Source organism: Cynocephalus volans, chromosome X (genome assembly GCF_027409185.1).
Source record: "Cynocephalus volans isolate mCynVol1 chromosome X, mCynVol1.pri, whole genome shotgun sequence".
Taxonomy (NCBI): Eukaryota; Metazoa; Chordata; class Mammalia; order Dermoptera; family Cynocephalidae; genus Cynocephalus; species Cynocephalus volans.
Window position 1 is genome coordinate 175482673 of NC_084478.1, and position 19520 is coordinate 175502192.

The 19520-nt window shown below is 52.7% G+C and overlaps 1 protein-coding gene across 3 annotated transcripts in view; it reads right to left on the bottom strand.

Moving 5' to 3' along the window:
• Window positions 1-4128: 4128 nt before the first annotated feature.
• The window catches only part of MAMLD1 (mastermind like domain containing 1), a 116257-nt gene continuing 100865 nt past the window's right edge, over window positions 4129-19520 (bottom strand). For 2 of the 3 annotated variants that reach the window (XM_063083590.1, XM_063083589.1), the window contains 3 exons: window positions 14265-14508; window positions 7629-7713; window positions 5530-5615 (listed from right to left, as the gene is read on the bottom strand). In XM_063083590.1, coding sequence (XP_062939660.1) covers window positions 7673-7713; window positions 14265-14508 — 285 coding nt within the window. In that variant the 3' untranslated portion in view covers window positions 5530-5615; window positions 7629-7672. Of the gene's footprint in view, window positions 5616-7628; window positions 7714-14264; window positions 14509-19520 lie in introns of all 3 variants that reach the window. The other variant, XM_063083588.1, reaches the window with a different exon arrangement.

Genomic DNA, 19520 nt, shown 5'->3' on the forward strand with positions numbered 1-19520 from the left:
CCCCTGTGTGTTTCCTTAGTAGACCCTAACCCAGCATTTTATTTGTTAATGTGTTTATATCATCTGTCCCGCATGACGGTCAGTTTTCTATGTCAACGTGGCTAGGCTATAGTGTCCAGTTCACCAGTCAAACGCTAATCTGTTGCTGTGAAGGTATTTTGTAGCTGTAATTAACATCTACAATCAGTTGGCTTTAAGTGAAGGACATTATCCTGGATGACGTGGGCTGTCCTCAGCCAATCCGTTGAAAGGCCTTAAGAGCCAAGTGAGATTGCCCTTCCCGGCAGCCTATCCTACAGATTTTGGACATGCCTAGCCACCCCTCCCCCTATGTGTGTATTTCCTGCTGGTTCTGTTTCTCTGGGATAATCCTGATGGAGGCGCACGGCTCCCCTCCCCCCATTCCTCCAGCCAGTTGACTCAGTGAGGGTGGAGATCGTGTCTGTCTACCTCCCAGTGCCTGGAGCATGGATGTTTGTTGAATCACTGGGTGGCCACACACCAGGGAAGATAGCTGTACATGCTTCCTCAGAACCTCATGTCCATTGCCAGATCCCTGGATGTCCAGGCTGGAGGGCAAGTGAGAAACAGCAGCTTACCCACAGACCTTGGCCCTGGGCCCCCCAGGAGCCTGAGCTTGCTCTAAGGGACGAGGGATGCTTGGGGTCTCCCATACCTTCCTGGGGACTTCTGGTGGTTTCCCCTGGGCTTGGCCTCAGAGCTGGGGGTGGGGGGATGATGGGAGGGGCTGTGGAGGAAGCACCGCCCCCTAGAGATCGGGGTTCTTTCTGCAGCCCTCTGGGGAGGCCTTCAGGGCTGACTGCCTTCTGCCCTACAGTCCTCTCAGGGAAGAACTTGCAACCAGGATGGGGGCCCGTGAGGGGCTGCCCACCAGGCTGCTGTCGAAGCAGGATGAAGGGGCCTCCAGGGCTTCAGGCCAATGTGGGGCCCAGTCCCCTGAAAGGCAGGGCCCAGACCAGACATACCATGCTCTTCTCAGCCGGATGTCCAGATGCTGGGATGCAGGCTCACGAATCCGTGTGTCTGCCCAGGGAAGAAGCCAAAAGCAGGGAAAGGGCGAAGAAGCACCAGCTGAGTGAGAGGAAGGGACGGGAGAGGCGACGGCTCCTTGCAGAGGGCAGGAGAGAATGGACCTCAGAGCGGGAGAGAGGGCCAGGCTGGAGGCGGTGGGGAGAAGGTCCCCGGGGGGTGTGGGTCCCAGGAGCCAAGGGGCAGCGCATTTCTGGGAGGAGGGAGAGTCCAGTGCCACTGAAGGGGTGAGTCTGCTGAGAACTGAGAAGCTTCCATTGGCTCTATGGCCAGGGGGAGGTTAGTACTGAGGGGGAGGGGGTGGAGATGAGCCGGATGGCTCTGGGTTCAGGGGACAGCAGGGGTGGAGGCGGGCACTGCCACCCCTTCGCAGGGCAGCAGACAGCTCATCTGGTGCTGGATGGGCTGTGGGCTTCAGGGGGCTTTCTTCCCATGCACTGGTTGAAAGCCCCTGGGAGGGATCAGACAGTGCAGGCGAGAGGGCAGCTAAGTGGGAGCTCCAGGAAGGGGCAGCTGGGACAGCCACTGCCAGGAGGGAGAGGACTGCCAGGTGGCAGGGAGTGTTCAGGGAGCTGGTCTGCACCACGGCCCACACTGGCTCAGCCTTGATGTCGCCCATGTGGCTGGGGTGGGAAGTTAGAGCCTGTAGGAACGGAAGATGGAACCAGCTCAGTGGGCCAAACTCAGCTTTTATTTTGGGTCTGTGAGGGCTGGCAGAACTGAGTGGGGATGGCTGTGACCCATGAGGCTTTGAGGCAGGTTGAGGAGGCCCCACTGGGAGGGCTGGACTCGGGGGTCTACAAGGCACAGGCTTCAGCACCCCAACTGGCAGGTTCTGAGCAACAGTCACTGGGCCAGTGGCTCCAACACAGAGCCAGGGAAGGGTGAAAAGGCCTCCTGGGACCCACCTTCTGCTGCCCCTGGGCCCTCTGAGAGAGGAGGACAGGACAGCTGGGCCCAAGTGCCGTGTTGTGGCCCTGAGGGGAAGCCAGGGCCTGCCTGGGGCCTGGCATGGATGGGGCACTTGAGGCAGAGGGACAATCCCGGAAGCCACAGTGAGGCTGCCTCCTGGGGAGGCTTCCCGAGGAGGTGCTGCCTGTGAGGGGCAGAGGAAACAAAGGCAAAGACTATGACAGGCCAAGGGACACGTGCGGGACACATCCGTTACCCAGGCCTAGGAGGGATGCTCAGCAGGAAGCAGGAGAGGCCTGTGTGAGCAGTGGGCCGGGAGCCGGGGCTTTTGGGTAACGACCGTTTGCAGGACCCCTCTGGCCTACCCCTCACCCCCGTCCAGCTCTGCCCTTAGTCGGCTCGCATTGGGCAGCAGGTCAGAGTTTAAAGGGCTGGGCTGGGACTCCGGGGGGCGGGGCTTGGCGGGGGTGGGATCGTGGTGCAAATCCCAGCAATACCTCTCCTTCCCCCGGCGTACCTGGACCCGAAGGCAAGCCATGGGGACTTTGACCTTCCCCCTGCACCCCTGACGCCCCCCGACCCCGGGCCCTCTGAGTTCTTCTGGTTCCACCACTCAGACTGGACAAGGATTAGCCCAGGCTTTAGGCCAGTGGCAGGGGGAGGGAAAGGGGGGAGACCCTTCTTTCTGGGGACCACGCATACGGGATGTTCAGCTGCCCGGCAGGTCACCAGGGTCTTGTTGGCTGTGGAGTGAGGGTACTTCATTCCCCTGTTCAACAGACATGTCACCTGCCTCAGCGTCACGCCCCCGCCAAGCCGCTCTAGATGGGCGTCCCTGACACAGGAAGAGTTGGACCTTTAATTGGGTGTGTCGTGCTCTCAGTGGAGCCGCAGGAGCCCTGAAGTTTAGGGTCTCGCTGTTCTTGTGTGGTTCATTGTCTGCATTATCTCCCCTGATTTCTGAGGCCACATACAGACATCAAGTTGACAAAGTTACAAGCTCAATTCTGTCTGGATCTGTTCTCACTCCATTTCCAAGGGTGGCAGGGTCTGGCTGAAGACGGGCAAGTGTGGTTTTCAGCAAGGGAAAGAGGATGGAGGTGCGGAGAGCCTAGACTCTCAGTGCAAGTGTCGCCCTGCCCCTGCCCCCAGTGCAGAGTACCTTAGTGGCCACCCACCCTTCCGTTTTGTCCTCTGTAAAGTGAGGGGCTGGGGTCAAAAATGACATGCTTCTGTGCTGTGATGCTAAATTACCGCAGCACACGCTATGCAAACTTGTCAACCCTCTCCCCTGGGTGCAGCGTCTTGCTGATGCATAAGACGTCAAGCAGCCTCTGAAGGAATCAAAGCCACTAGCAGGCTTAGCTGACCTGGGATCGTAGGAACTGAGCATTCCCTTGAAAAATGAAAACATTGAGGCACTTTTCTCCTGGCTGTTTATTACAGAACAAAGAAAAAACGCACTGGCTCGAAACAGATGCCAGATTTCAAACGTAGAGGCGAAATACGAGGTGGCAATTCAAAGGTGATTACACAAAGTCTGGACACTGAGAAAAGTTTACAGGACAGTGGGTGTAGCGTTTCTGTAACAGACACTTAAATATACATGACGATAATTGCAGATAGAAACCATCAAAGACAAACCCCAAATCAACTATTAATGTTTACAGGCTTCCCCCCCAAGCCACAGAGCCTTACATCAAAATAAATACTGAAAGGCTTTCAACCAGGAGTAGCTCACCTTCCCCCTGCGAGGGTGCACTGGAGCCTGAAGCCGGGGCTTTCTCTCTGTCTGAATGCTAAGGGAGGCGGACACTAGTTCCTCAAGCTGGATGGCTCACGTGCTACCTCTGTGCCTCTCCCGAATGCAAAGAGCTCTCTCAGCCTCCTGGCAAAGTGTCTCTGGGGGGCACTTAGCGATAAAATGGCTTCTGCTATAAATGCTCATTAGGAAAGAGCTAGCTGAGACTGAAAGGTTTGCAAAAGAGATTAAGAATCACACAAGGCGATAGGATTTTTAGTGGAAGTGGAAATAAATGGCCAAGTGGTTTTCTATTTGGCATTTGGCAGTTTGCACAACACCTCTTGGTCATACCCACATCTCTCAACGCATCAAAACCGTAAGCGACTCAGCCACCTGGCTTAACAAGGTATCACTGGAGCGAACAGCACAGTCTGCATATTTGTAACCATGTGTAATAAACACAAACAATGCATGATAAACACAACACTACTGAAACGAAAGCCGTCACTTTATTTACAAAGTCACAAAATGAAGTATAAATACTTCTGTCATTAATGTTTAGGAAAACCATTTACAAAATTTTCAAATATGTACAAGTAGCTTGAAAAATCACCAGCTTCCCGTGTATCACAGGTAGAGAGAGAGATGGGCATGGGCTGGCACCACTCAAATTGTGACGAGGAGACAACTGTGGGTGTCTGGGCCAGTTGTGAATTTGCTGTGGATTCACACCACCCCCTAGAGTGACGTCAACATGGGGGGTTCTATGGGTGTCCTGTTCAGATTTACAGCTCCCCAGCATCCTGGGTGAGGTGGCCAGCATTCTGGGCTGCCGTATTTTGGGCAGCAGCGTGCTGTTCCAAAACGTCATTGACCAGCCTCAAGTCGCACACCCAGTCTTCACTGGGGCTCACGCTGGAGCCTTTTAAGAGAGCTTCAATGAAATCCACCTCACTACAGTCAGGTGGAGAAATCAGATCATTTAAAGGGGCCTGGGGCTGGGGCAAAAAGGTGTCAGGTGGCAGCTTAGGGGGGGTAGTCGTTTTGTTGAATGAACCTGGGGATTGGCTGGCGGCGATGGCGGAGGCAGCAGCAGCGGCAGCAGCAGCGGCCACATAGCTTGGGGGCTCGATGCCCTGTATGGGACTCATGGGACCGAAGCTGGCCATGCCTTGCTGGAGGGACTTGGTGGTGTTCAGCACAGGCACGGGGCCCCGCACTGGGCTCTGCCTGCAGCTCTGGCTGCCCAGCAGGCTGAAGCTGGGGTTGGCCAGGGTAGCACTTGCCTTCTGGCCAGGCCTGCCCCCTGGGGTCATCTGACTGAGGGGCACAACCACTTGCTGAGATGGACATGCCGGGGGTCCCGGGGGCACTCTCATGGGTGCCTTGGCAAAGATTGAGTTGCTATCAAAGTGCTGCTGAATGTCATTACCTACTTGGCTCGGGGGCGGTTCCCTCAAAGCTGCTGTGGTGGCAGCTGCTGCTGCTGCCACCCATGAGGCATTGTTGAACACAGTGGGCACTCTTGGCACACTGGGCTGTCTGAGCTGCTGGGGACTCAGGGACTGGCTGCCCAGAGGGCTGGGACAGAACCCGGGCAGGGGCACTCCTGGGGGGGTGGCCTTGGGACTCTGCGTATGCTGGCAGACAGAGGCAAGACTGCTCTGGGGGTTCTGGCCCGAGCACGAGGGTATGGGAAACTGGGGTCTAGAGCTGAAAATTCCTTGCTGCTTCCCTGGAGGAGGGGAGATCACGCCCATGCCCTCCCGGCTCTGGCGCCTGCTGGGTGGGGTCATGCCTGAACTCCGATTGTTCTGAAGGAGCCCAGTTCTGGGTGGCATCACGTGCTGGCTGGATGGGGGGCTTGCCTTGGTCCGGCTACACTTGGAGGTGACTTGTTCTTGGACGGCTACAGAAAGAGAGAAGTGGGGATCAGTTCCGAAGGCATCCCCGACTTGGGCTGCAGCCGCAGGGGGTGGTACCGGCCCAGCACTGACCTTTTCTCACCTCCCACCCTTGGCTCCCTACTGAGCATCGCCTGCTCCCGCCTTCCTCTCCACTGCCCTTCTTTCTCCACCCTCAGCCTCGCTGCAGTTCTTCTGGGAAGCCCTGCCAGACTGCTCGGGTCTGTGCTCACAGCCCCCCTACCAAGAGCAGATCATGCTGGACTTAAGTCCCAGCTGAGTTGCCTGCCTTGTCAAGTAGTTTGGAAGCTCCATGAGGCCAGGACACAGGGACCCCGTGCCATCCATGCCTTGACAGATGGTGCATACTTGGTAGAAGGAAGGGAAGGCGGGTGTGGGGAAGATAGCTCAGACTCTCAGTCTAGGCAGGGGTGGCTTGACCCAGCTTCCCACCCGACGAGAATGCAAGTGTGGCAAGAACGAATGGGGATGGTGTTTTGCCCCCTCTGTACTCCCCACAGCCTAGATGGCCTCTGAGCCCACATCTGAGGCTCAGATGTTTATTGAATTGAACTGCAGTGAGGTTCCTTTCTAAGGGCTGAAATCTGGGAGTTGACATTCTAGCCTCCCTAAGTTCTGGAGAGCCTGGGGATGGAGAGAAACAGAGCAGAAGATGGAAGGCTGGATCCCAGGTGCTTAAGGTAGGGAATGCATTTTCTGTCATTGTCGTGAGAGCCCGTTGTGGCCAATATCTAGTGGTACTGTTGTGGAGTGGAAACTGAGGCACATAGCAATCACACGGTTTGCCTGAGGTCAGGTAGGAGATAGTGCAGTAAGGATACAAGCCTTGGTCTGTGTGACCCACCCCAGTGTCCATGCTCATAACTACTAATAGGTTTTTAAATCTTGTAATGTGCTTAGGCTCTTTTATTAGCATGACCTGTGTTTTTCAAGTAGGTTACAATCTAGCCTCATACAGTTAACCCCCTGGAGGCCACTGGCCTTCCTGAAACTTGTCTGACCTGTCCCTGTAGCTGAAGCATGCCCGACATGCCACTCCAGCCTAGGCAGGTGGGACACAGACTCGGCTGGTATCAGGCCCAAAGGGACAGGGAGGGGTTTTTGCATGAGCATGGAGGAGCAATGGTGTGTGTGTGTGTGTGTGTGTGTGTGTGTGTGTGTGTGTGTGTGTGTGTGTGTGTGTGTGTGTGTGTGTGTGTGTGTGTGTGTGTGTGTGTGTGTGTGTAGGGGGGGCACTGGGCTAAAACGAAGATGGTGACCACCTGTGCAAGGGCAAGCAGCCTCTCCTGACCCCCAAACAAGCTCTGAGTGCTCCCAAAGGTGCCCTAGTTCAATTTTACCCCACTGTGACTGGCTGGTTTGTTAAGATCCGGGAAGTAGGGACCATGCCTGGTTTTTGCCAACTGCTGTACCCCTGGCTAATGAATGTTGATTACATTCATAGCTGCCATAGTAGTGTGGGGACACTGCTATGGGTGAAACCTCCGGGAGCCTCAGAAACAGACTCCCTGAGGCGGAGCCTCCCCAACCCCCTTTCCATCCCCCACACCTGATAGATGACGCAGGAAGCTGTTAGAAATGGAAGGTCATTCCTGCAGTATGCGAACGTGTGTGGGAGGGGAAGGATCAGACCCCCGTGGGTGTGGCAGCCCCCAGGTGATTCTGATACACACCCCAGGGGCATGTTCCTCTCCCACTGAGAATAACTGCTTTAAGGGGCTTGACTCAGCTTAATCAGTCTCTTGAATTAAACTGATTTTGGAGTCATTAAGACCTGGGCTTCAACTGGGATCCTGCTCTCCAGAGTTGGATGAAGTGCTTTCAAGGTGAGAGATCCAACCTGGGTATTACTTAACTGACTTTCAGACCTTTCTCTCTCCCTCAGCGCTTTCAGAAACACAGATAGTAGCTGCTCAGGCTGAAATGAATTCTCACCCCACCCCCACATTTGCACCACCTCACCCGCCCCTGCAGGAACATTGAGCTTAACTGCTCACCTTGAAATTGACTCATCTGTTGGGCGATATATGCACTCAGCTGTTCAGGGGTCATTGCCGTAAGACCTGATCTCTGCTTCTCTTGCTAAACAGAAGATGAAAAAGACACATTAGATTACAGCTACCAAGAAATATTAGCCTTGGGATCGCTGTGTGGGGACCTGGGACTTGGCTTTGGCGTAGCAGAAAGCATGAGTGAACACACCAACACACACTTGCATGCATGCCCCACCCTCCGGAGCAAAATTCCACAGGTATAAATAAAAGTAGGATTCCGCACCTGGGTTAAAAAAACCAACCGCAACAGCATAGGATGGGGCAGGAGAGACAGAGCTTAATAGCAAGAGCACTTTGGATGTCCGTTTGCTCAGGATGGCTCAGCAGTGAGATGTGGTCACCAAAAGAACGGATGTAACATTAGGCTGCATTAATAGAAGCAGAGTATGTAGAAGGAGGGAGGTGACAGTTCTATGCTACCCTGCCTTGGCCAGACCAGGCCCGCGGTAACCACATGAGTCTGGGTATGCCAGTCTCAGGGAGACCCAGACAAACTGGCTGCGTCCAGAGGATGGTAAGCAGTGAAGTAGGAACTGGACTTCAGGTTACCCAGATGAGAAATGGCTGAGCAAGCCAGGGGTGCTACAGCTGAGGCAGAGCAGACTCTGGGCTATGTGGTGGTGGTTGCCCAGCCTCTGCAAGGAGAAAGGACCTTGTCATGGGGAAAGGACTGAGGCTTGTTCCGGGTGGTCCTGGCATGAACAGCCGTATGATCACGTGGTCAGATGGACACACTGTCCCACACCAGGAGTAGTCAACAGCTCACTGCCAACTTCCCTTCTTTCCCCTGAGTGGCTGCAGCATGGGCGATTGGGAGGAGCTTCCCGTCTCCATCTCAAAGCTGGCTGGGTGGGCAGGGGGAGGAGCCCAGCTTCAAGGTCACAGTCCCAGGGCTCAGTGTGGGACTGGCACAAGGGGCAAAAGGGGAAGAACATCGCCAGGAGAGAGCAAGATGAAGGCCCCAAGGCATGGAGAAGGCATGACTCACTCTGAGACTCTCAGCCAGTCGGTGCCAGGTTGTGACTGGGACCCAGATCTGGCTCCAAGTCTAGTGCTCCAAGCCTCACACCACGCAGCCCAGGGAGCCTGGCCATCTCTGCTCACCTGCTGCCACCCTCTCCCCTTCTCAGAAGGCCTGCTCGCTAGAGTGCCAGTGGTCGAGACAGCTCTGTCAGGGAGCACACATCCTTGAGTCTGCTTTCCGGCCTGTATCCCCCCAGATGCCAGGAGACCTGACTCTGCAATAGGGGCTGCCCGGGCAGCGCCCGCTTTTCTAGCAAAGGGCTTCTCGGGCAGCCCTTCTCTGCACTCATGGGGGCTGGCGCTTGGGAGTGTGCCCGGCTCTCAGGTCTGGCAGCAGTTCCTGGCCTCAGTTCCCGCTAAGGCAGGGGGGACAAGCCCATGGCACCGGGAAGACTACGCCAGAAGCAATCTCAGCAGACTGGGCTTTGCTTTTCCATCCCGCCCTCAGCCTGCTTCCTGACCTAGCTCTCGCCTCCGCCTCCGCCGGGCTGCTGGCATGTAGGCGTGGGGGGCTGCTTCTCAGCTGGCCCGTGGAGCTGCCCTCTTCCTGCACAGGCACTGGCAGGGGAGCGGGGACCGGCTGCTTTCAGGAGCGCTCACTGTACCGAGCACCGAGCACGCACCCGTTATTTCACGTCTTCTTGAAACATCCCATGCGGACACTGGGGAGCATGGGGAGCAAGGGGGTCCTGTGATTGGGCCACACCATTGGGATCTGCCTGATAGGCTCAGGGGGGTGACCATCTCTGGAGGCAGCCCTTTCACTTCTGTTCCTCCCCTTGACCCTTATGCCACCCCTAGGATATCGGGGCAGAAGATCTATGGTCCCCAGCTTACTGATGTGACAACTGAGGCTCAGAGAGGTTAAATGACTTGCCCAAAGCAACATGGCTAGGAAGTACAATGTCTCCTAACTGCAGACCCAGTGCTTCCACTGCTCCAGCCTGCTGCTTCTGGGGACTGGTTCCTGTGTGGCTGGCTAGGTCTACACTGACCCTAACTCCATCCCCACTGGCTGCCCCATTGGTTTAATCAAGTAACAGAATTGTATAGGGGCGGGGGGGAGGGGCAGATGGAGGATAGGGCGTGCGACCAAAGAAAAAGCAGGGGAAGGGCAGAGAAGTCCCAAGGGAAGGATGGAAAGAGAATGTCAACCCAGGGGCTCAGAAAACAAAAGGGAAGGCTGGGCTGGGGCAGGCTTCAGAGGGTGGAGGGACTGGGCAGGGTCTGCCAGGCGACAGAGAGCACTTCTCAACCAGTCCCGTGTTCTGGGGACAAACAGGATGGTGGTGCATATTCATCCAAAGAAGCACAAGTTCCAGAGCACCCCAGCGTTTAAGGGAAAATCTGGTCAGCAGCATCACTACAGAAAATGCCAACTCCAAATAGCGCCATTGACAGCCAGCCCGTGGTGCTGGTGGCCAGCTCCGCACGACCCCCATGTCCAGGGTGCCACTGGCAAGCAGAGGCCGTCCGTCATGGACTCTTCAGCCCACTGGGGTGTCCAGGGGCACTGCCAGTCCTCTGCTCCCACCCTGGTCCTGTTGTGCTGGCAAAGGGAGCCAGGGCACTCTCCCCAGCCTTCCCGAGGAGACTGCTTCCTTTGTTTTGCAGACGGAGGCTCCCATCCTTTGTTCTGAATCAATGTGCTCCAAAGATAAGCCCCAAGAAAACAGTTGTTGCCTTTTGACACTGACAATTAGAATCGCTGGAAAATGGAGAAAACAGGAAATGACAAATGGTTTCAGTGACCAGGAGGAAATGGTGGCTGAAAGTTGCTGCTTAGTGACTGGACACTTGCTTTCTGCCCTCTTGTGAAGGATGGCCCAGGTCGTGTGGCTTTTTATAAGCAAAGTTATGGAGGAGGTCGTCAAATGACCCAGTTTTCTAGGGCTGCAATTGTCATGGCACTCGGTCCTGTTGTGCCAGGTGACACTGACCAGCAGCACTGACAGGTGGGTCCTTTATGAGCCCAGGTGTGCTTCTCTCATGGTGGCCACCATGGAGAGCCTAGGGCTGGGGTCAGCAGGAAGTGTCACAGAGAACTAAGGCCCTGGTTCTTCTGTCACACCCCCTCTCAGCCTCACTCAGCCAAGGCACTGCATTCACAGACAGGTCTCAGCCAGGATGGCAACCTGGGAAGACCTGGGGCTGACTTTCTGAAAGCGTCATGCTGATGCCCAGTAAGCTGTAAAGCCCCCACCTGTCTCTGGGGGCTCATGGAAGGCCTAGTGCCTCATCTTGTGTGCTGGGCAGGAGAGAGGCAAAAGGTCTGGCCCACCCAAACCCCAGCACTGTGCACTGGCACGACTGAGCCCAGTACGGGCCCTGCCAGCAGACCAGGCCGGGCACTGTATCAACTTCACCCATTAGCCGCCACATGCTAATGTCCCCTGTCCACCCCCGTGCAATCACCTGGTGCTGCCCTCTCACCCCTGCAGACGAAGAATGATCTCATTACTAATTCAACCACTTAATCAGGCAATGGGACTCTCTAACGGGGGAGACGCAGAGGGCAGCTGATCAGCAGGACTCACAGAGAGAGGCCCACAAAATGTTCCTGCATTTCAGCCTGATTCAGACTGAAGTTACTTGCCCAGTGGTGCCCTGCAGGAGAGCATTCTGACCTGGAGGAAGGCTCAACTGAAGTGGCTTCTGGGGAGTGGCAGGGAATGGATCCAAAGCCTTATTTCCTAAACTATGTTGAGGGAGGGAGAAAGGGAGGGAGAGAGGAGGAGGAGGAGGAGGAGGAAGAAGAGGGGAGGGGAGGAGGGAAAAGGGGAGAGAGGGGAGACGGTCTTCACAAGGGAACTGCTGCCTCCTTTCCCAGCAGCCACAGAGCCAGCCTGCCATGCAGCAGAAGGCTCTCAGCTATCTGTCCCAAAGGTTACTGAGCTCCAGTGCGGGCTGGTTTGTTGATTACTCCACAAGGAAAAGCACCTTCTTTTGCAGTCTTTGGAAACCTGGATTGGGAACAACTCACCCACCCTGTTGACTTTTCCTTTGACATGACAGGAAGATGGCATACTGCATGGGAGTCACCCTACAAACAAGAACTGAATTCTGGGGGCTCCCACACAGTATGGGTGGGGACCCCTGAGACCCGCGGCTCCAGCTGGCCATGGCCCATAGACAGAGGCAACGTAGACACTGCTGCCGGAAGACTAGTTTTTGGGGTATGGGTGCTCTTAGGCAAAAATCCTCCTCACGTGTCCTTCAGAAACTACAGACGCTTCCTACAGTGAATGGCAGGCAAGTTTCTATTGTTTGCCACTTTCCTTCTAACTCTTGAAGCCTGTGACTCAGTTTCTCCAGAATGCCTGCAGAGAAGGCAGGACCAGAGGGAGTGACGAGTATGCATCTGGGCCCTTCCCTCCCTGTGACTGCTGAGGCCAAAGTCTGGGGTGGGGCCCCCTGACTACCTGACCTTTGACTTTGCCTTGATTCAATGCCTTTCCTTGCCCAGAGTGCAGCCAGAGGGATGTGGGCCTCAATGACTCCGGGGTCCCTGAACCTATGTGCCCAAGTATCCAATGGGAAGATAGGCCTTATGTGGCAGCCCAGTCAGTCCCTCTGTCGGTCAGTTGACAAACATTTCTCGTCTCCTATGGGCCAGGCTTTGTCCCAGGCACAGGGATATCACCGTACGTCTCTACTCTTGTGGAGCTTCCAATAGACACGTGTAAATCAATCAAAGAAGATCACGTTCTAAAGACAATGTGACAGGGTGAAGGGATGGAGGGTGGCAGGCACGGGCTTCGGCCTGGGGCAGTGTTGGTCCGCTGGGGCCTTTCTTTGCCTGTCTGGATCCCTGTGCAGGAGCTGGGGACCTCATTCATGGTCATGGCACTGCCCTTACGTTTGAGTTGGTCTGAAGCTGTCATTGGGGGCTTCACAAAATAAATGCCACCAAAAGTGAATGGCAGAGATCCGTGGAGGTCATCCTTTTTGCCCTCCATTTTCTGTCTTTGCACTTGGCCTACGACTGTGTAAACTCTACTCTGACTCCTCCTCAGTCTCGGTGGTTTCGGGGCCAGCCGGTCCCAAAAGGGCTTGGTTGAATTGCTGGGAACGATCCCCGGGCAGAGGAAACAGATGTCTTTCCAGTGCGCCTTTCTTCCCCTGCGTGCCTGCCTCCTCTGTCTCGCACTGACTCACAGGCTGGACTGACAAGGTGGCTGTGCTGAGACGCAGCACTTAGGGAATGCCAGGCCTGCCACTTAAAGGCCCCCAGGTGGGGCCAACTTCCAACGTTCTAGAGAAGGCTTGGGGGCCACACATCTGCCTCGCCCTCTCTGCTGCTGGGTGAAAGGCGCTGGCTTGGGAAGAGACATAACAAGGTGGGGGGTAGGAATTTTCAAAGCAAGCTAGCTGGGATCCTTTCATTTGTGGCTTCCAAAAACAGGGAATGGCAGGGCAGACCAGGGTGGAAACAGCGACATCCTGAGTGGACGATGTCTCCGTGTGTTTTGCTAATTCCGTTTCCCTGGCAGCTTTGTGCTGGACAAGATTTCTCCGGTTTCAGCTGGAGCGAACAGCTGAGGAGCACTGTGACTCAGGGAGAAAGAGAGAAATCAATAGCCCTTGAACAGAAAGCACTGCTCGTTCCTCCAGGCCAGGGCAGGCGGGATAAAGAGAACAAGGCTGTACGTACCCAAGCAGAATTGCCATTAAAGGCCAGAATCCTGGGAGGCCCTCTCAGCTTGATGACCATCTTCTGATCACTATCGCTTAGAAAATGCTCATTTCTCCAGTTCTCTCTGCAGATAGGGCAGATACCCTGTGCACACTGACATTTCATGCACCAGAACAACAACTCCACGATCCAAATGAAATTCTCTGCAAAGGCCCACTCTGGCTGGTGTCCGCCATCCTGCTCTCATGACCACTAACGTGACTCTTTGGGGCAAGTCAAGGCAAGAATCTAGAGGATGATCAAACTCACAGCCATCTCGAACAGGCTTGGCTTGGACTCCTTCTGCCTGCCCTCCCCAGACTGCCAGTCCTCCAGTGGGGCAATCCAACTTCCCACTTCTAGGGTGCGGGAGTCCTGGGTGGGGTCAAAGAATACTGCGGGGTGTGGAATCCACAGCAGACCGTTGGCAGGAGAGGCAGTTCCTGAGCACGCACTAGGCATCAAGCAGGCAGGCATTGCGTGGTGCAGAAGCACAGCCCCTGTCCCCCTCGGGCTCCCAGTCTGGCCGTAGGGACAGACAGGCAGGTAAGGAAATGGGGTGCTGGAAAGCATATGGCAGATGGAGAGAGCAAAGCCCCTGGGCGATCCCCCATTCATTTCCCTGGAGGTGAGGCCGAGGCGCTGGGAGCACTCTGCTTGCTTGGTTTGTCCCTTTGCCAAAGAATGCCCGGGAGAAAGCAGAGAATGAGCAGGGCCAGAAAGCACTAGAAGTCCCTCATAGGCGGGCAGAGCTTTGCCTTCGGAGCTGTCACCTCCTGTGTTCCTCCCAACAACCCTGTGAGGCAGGCGGGCAGGCTGTGCAGGGGACTGTGTCCCGGTTGACAGATGAGGAAAGCGAGGCTCAGGGGGAAGTGACTTACCTGCGGCGTCGCAGCTAGGCAGTAGTGGAGCGGGCACCTGCCTCCAGGCCTTCGGATCCCAGCCGCCCCAGGGCGCTGCCTCTGAGGTGCTGTACGAGGAGGTGACTCGGGCCAGCTCATGAGCAAAGGAGCTGCCGGGCAGGAAGGACTCGCTCCCCAGGGCCTGGCAGCATGGGGGCTGTCGCCCGAGGCTGACCTGGGGGGGCCTGGCTTCCCCAAGCTTGCAGGCTTTGTCTACATGAGTCTACAACAACCGATTGAACAATCCATCAGCTGCTTGGCCACAAAATGGGTCTGACTGATCTTGTCACTTCCCTACTGCCTAGCTGGGTCGTTTGGGGGTTGTGGTTATACACACCAACCGGTTTGGGGAAAGAAAACCAAACAGCTTTGTGGTCTTTGCTTGTCGTGAGTCACAGACTCCTTTGAGAATCAACTAAAAGCTATATAGTCACTGTCCACAGAAAACGCACTTATGGTGTCTGCCCCTTCCCAGCCCACCAGCATTTTACGTATAATTTTAGGGGAATTTCTGGACCACTTAATACCCATCCATGGATCTTATGCGAAGAATCCCCTGCTTTGAGCAATCACTGTCTTGTAGAAAATGGGAATAAGGCTAAGTCAGAGATCTGGTTCATTGCCAATAACTTTGACCAATCCCTCTCCCCACCTCCCCCTGCAATAGAGCACGCAACTTTAAATGGGTTTGTAGCTGTGTGCGCGTAGACATGCTGAGGCATCTGCAAAACCAAATGGTGCATGCGAAACCAAACAGTCAAGTGTAAATCTCACAACGGCCAAGTCCTGAACTGCAGCCCTCGCTGCACACCCCGCCCGAGGCCCCAAGGTTTCAGGACTTGTGTGTGGGTGGGATCTCCCCTTTCTATCATGCATTAGAAGACAGGGATTTCACCAGAATTGAATGTATTGAACGTATGACCCAATTCTTTCAGACAAAGGCATTTAAAATAGCCTCATACTTGATATCCATGTCAGCAAAATCTTCAAAACTCGAGTGGCTGACAGAGCCCTGACACTCCAAGTGCTTAGCAGCAGTGCTGTCTGAAAGGACTGGGGGAAGCCGGCCCTGACGAGAAGTTTTTTCTCTTTCTCCACGAGGCAGCGCCTTCGCTCTCATGATTTTAATACCTGAGCTGTGAGTGACCATCTGGGTCTACAATCAAATATCCCAGTAGAAAGGGAAATATTCATTCCCCAAATCTAAGCTAAATGGGTAGAATCAATTCAATTCATTGCAATAAACACTAAGCACTGATTACTGGGCAAGTCTTCGCAATGGATGATAGTCCAGTAGGTATTTGGATGCATTATTTGAGATAGCAATAAAAATTGCCACCACTGAATTTATTGAATATTTGCTATGCTCCAGGCACTGACCCCAGTGCTTTAAATATTTGGTCTCACTCAATCATTATTCACAGCTGTCTATGAGGCAGGAAATATTATCGTCCTCATTTTACAGGTGATGACACTGAGGCCCAGAGAAGTTAACTAAGTTGCCCAAAGTCCTACAGCTCGTTAGTAGCAGAGCAGGATGCAAACCCAGGTCTGCCGCGTTCCTAAGCCCGCGCGTGGTTTGCCATGGTGAGTACGTGTGCATGTGTTCAATCATTCACTTGCCATACGGAAAACAAGTTTTGAGATGTAGAAACTATTAAAAATGTGCCATTAAGAAAAGTACAAGCAAGGATTTACAAGGGGGGGCTCCAGACACATTTTTAAGAACAGATTATAAATATTTAAAAATATGAATAGGAGCAGGAAGTGTTGCTGATGGCCCGGCTGCCTGTCGCACTGGCATCCTGGGCAGCAGGGCGTCAGGCTCTCAGGGGTAGGGCCCACTTACCAGGGTCCCGCATGGCTGTCTGTCTGTGGCACTGGTGCCCTCGGCAGTAGCTGTTATACATGCCATCCAGTAATCCCAGTGCTGGGCATATACTCAGAGGAATGGAAATCATCATGTCAAAGGGATACCTGCACTCCCATGTTCATTGCAGCTCTATTTACAATAGCCAAGAGTTGGAACCAGCCTAAATGCCCATCATCAAATGAGTCAATAAGGAAAATGTGGTATATTTATACAGTGGAATACTACTATGTCATAAAAAAGAATGAAATACTGCCATTCACAGCAACATGGATGAACATAGAGAAAATTATGTTAAGTGAAATAAGCCAGGCACAGAAAGAGAAATACCACATGTCCTCACTTATATGTGGGAGCTAATAAAAAATAAACAAATAGATTAAAAAATAGAAAAAAGATGCAACCATCACAATAATATATTGAACTCTTTAAGAGAAGAGAACAGAACTGAGATTGCTGGGGGTGGGAAAGGGGGAGTTGGTAAAGGGCCACGAATATCAATGACATTGTATAATGATGAATATACTACTTGTCCTGATTTGAGCATCACGTATTGCACATGGTATTGATATTCAATGCTGTACCCCATGGATATGTATAATCAACTATGTCCCAACTAAAAAAAAAATAATACAAATAAAAAATAATACAGTATAAAAAAATTGAAAAAAACCAAAAATGTGATTAGAAAGATAACCTAACTACCTGGAGCGTTTTAGAGATGACATATGCCCACTCAACAAAACCCAAACAAAAGCCAAAACCGAAAAAAAAACCCCACAAAATATTCTTAGCAAGTGAACTCAATGTACTTGTGAAAAAGACTGCTTTGCTATTCTGACGGTATTTATATCAACTAGAGAGGGCTCAGTGCCCCCCACCCCCACCCCCACCTTGGTGGTTCATTAGCACAGAGCTGAGTGCATTGGCCATCTGCAGCTTCATTTCATCAAACTCCAATTTGTCCTTGGAGCAAGGTCATCTGGAACACAAGCAGAAACATCGCTTTCTACAACTGGCAATTCTTTATGCCTGCATACCTAGCTCCTTGATCATTTTAAACACTATTTTACAGCCACATTAAACTCTTTAAATTCCCCATGTGCAAATATTATTAGGATTCTGATTGTTTGCCCGCTCCGTGATGACACATTCTAAAAGCAATGAATGGGGCTTATTTGTAGAGAACCAAAGCATTTTAAGCTCTTGCCCAGGAATCCCTGGTAGCTTCGTGTGACTTGTAGGATATTAGTGATGGGTCAAGAAACAGGACCCCATATCAGCATTAACATACGCTTGCAGTGCCTCAGTAGTCCATCAGGCAGAAAAAACTGCAGATGGCACATGGAAATGACTAGCGGCGGCGGAAGACGCTCCAATAGTGTGGGCAGTTCTGTGTCAGCAGCAGTCAAGAAAGGGCCTGGAGCCACTCATTCAAGTGGAGCAGGATGGGAGCAGGCACTTCACAGACCAATGCAATCCCCAGTTAAAGAAGGAAATAAATAAAAGAGTTGAAATTCAACCTTGACTCTGATTGACTGGGAGCTTTATAATTGATGCTCATGTGTTTTCTCTATTTTATTTGATTAGGAAAAGTAACTGCTTATCACACACCCTGTATGTGTGAGCTCCAACTTCCAAAGAAAAGGTTGTTAGAGACATTTCAACTTTTAGAGGTTTCCAAGCGTAAGGTAAATCCATCTCTATCTTTGGCATTAAAGAACATCTCAGAAAATCAGGTAAAACAGTAATTGGTGGGCATGGTTACTAGCTCTTGGACGAGCTGCTTCCACATTACTCCGAACTCCACAGAATTAGACCATAGGATGGATAGGGTCTGATGGGGGTGGCCCATTTCCTGGAGCTCATACCCACTCATCTCCCTGGACCCTGGGCTTTCCATGATTGCTAGAGAGTGTCCTGGAACAAGGTTGGCCCAGGTTCCCTCCCCTGAGAAACCCTCCAATGGTTTGCACCAAACTAGAGATGCAAGCACATCCTGCTAAATTCTGTGCTCAGGGTCCTCCATCTCTTGGCCTTTCACCCTCTTAGCTGCCACGTTTTGTGTTCCAAAGCATCATGTATGGTACTGTCCAGTCATACCAATCTCTTCAGAGCTCTCCAGACAGGCTGCCGTGTGTGTTCAGCCCTCTGTGCTTGAGCTGCTTGGTTTGCCCAGTCGAGAATGCACTTTCTCCAAGATTCCACTCTGGAAATCCTGTGTGTTCTTCAGATCTAGCTCCTCCATCCTGGAAATACTGCCTCTCCTTCTAGGTCCAGCTCCTGTGGTTGTGAGCACTGGTCTCTTTTGGGATGAATATCAATGATAAACTGAGACTTGACTTTCATTTTAACAAATCTACTCATTCCTTTTCAATGCTGGTGAGTTTATAAAAGTAGAACAGAGAGTGATCATAATCATATGGTGAAAGCAACATCAGCTAACACATTTATTGAGCATGCACTGTGTGCTGGGCACTGACCTCTGTGCACACATGCCTTTGAGATAGATTGTCCCTAGTTTACAAGACAAGGAAGTGGAGATGGGCTTACTCAGGACACACAGTGGCAAGGCGGTGTACAGACTGAGTGGCTAAGAGCCAAGCAAGCCTGGGTCTGGGAAGTGCATCCCCTTTTCTGCACATGGAGAGGAGCAGCCAGGCATTCCTCCTTCGTTCACACCGAAAGAACTCCACGTTGTTGGCTATTCTGTGACATTCTGTGCTGTTCTGTAGCTCAAATGGGCTCCGGTGCGAGGAGCACAGATTATGACTAACCTCCATAAATGCTCAGCTGCTTTTCAGGAAGTGGATGACTGCACTGACTTCATAAATTATTGACTGGATGAGATATTGATCCAATCTTCTCCACCTTTGGTGATTCAGAAGGAAGTATATATGCATTTGCAAGGTTACAGTAGTACACTGTGATTCCACTGGCTTCTGGAGCTTGTAGGTTTCTTGACTCAATCATTCCAGGAGTTCAAGCAATGAATCCTCAACTCCTTCTTTTCTTTGTTTGGCCTTTAGTAACCATGTAACAGAAGTGGGCAGAGAGAGCCCTAGAAAAGGAAGTGGAAACCTGGAGAGTATGCCAGAGACTTAGAGCCCAAGGTCTCCATGGCTGGGCTGACTTCAGAAGCCAACCCCAGTTGTTCAAGTCACTACTGTGATGAATATACTAAGGTACTAAATGTTATCCAGATGGCCCAAAGATGTAAAGGTAGAGCTATGGAAGAACTTGGATTTGGGAGCAAGTTGGTGAATGTCCCCACTGTCAAAAAGAGGTGACAGGAGACAACTTTGTGAATGTGAAGTAACACCCTGGGAAACAGGAAAATTTAATGTGAGGGAGCCCTTTTGGCC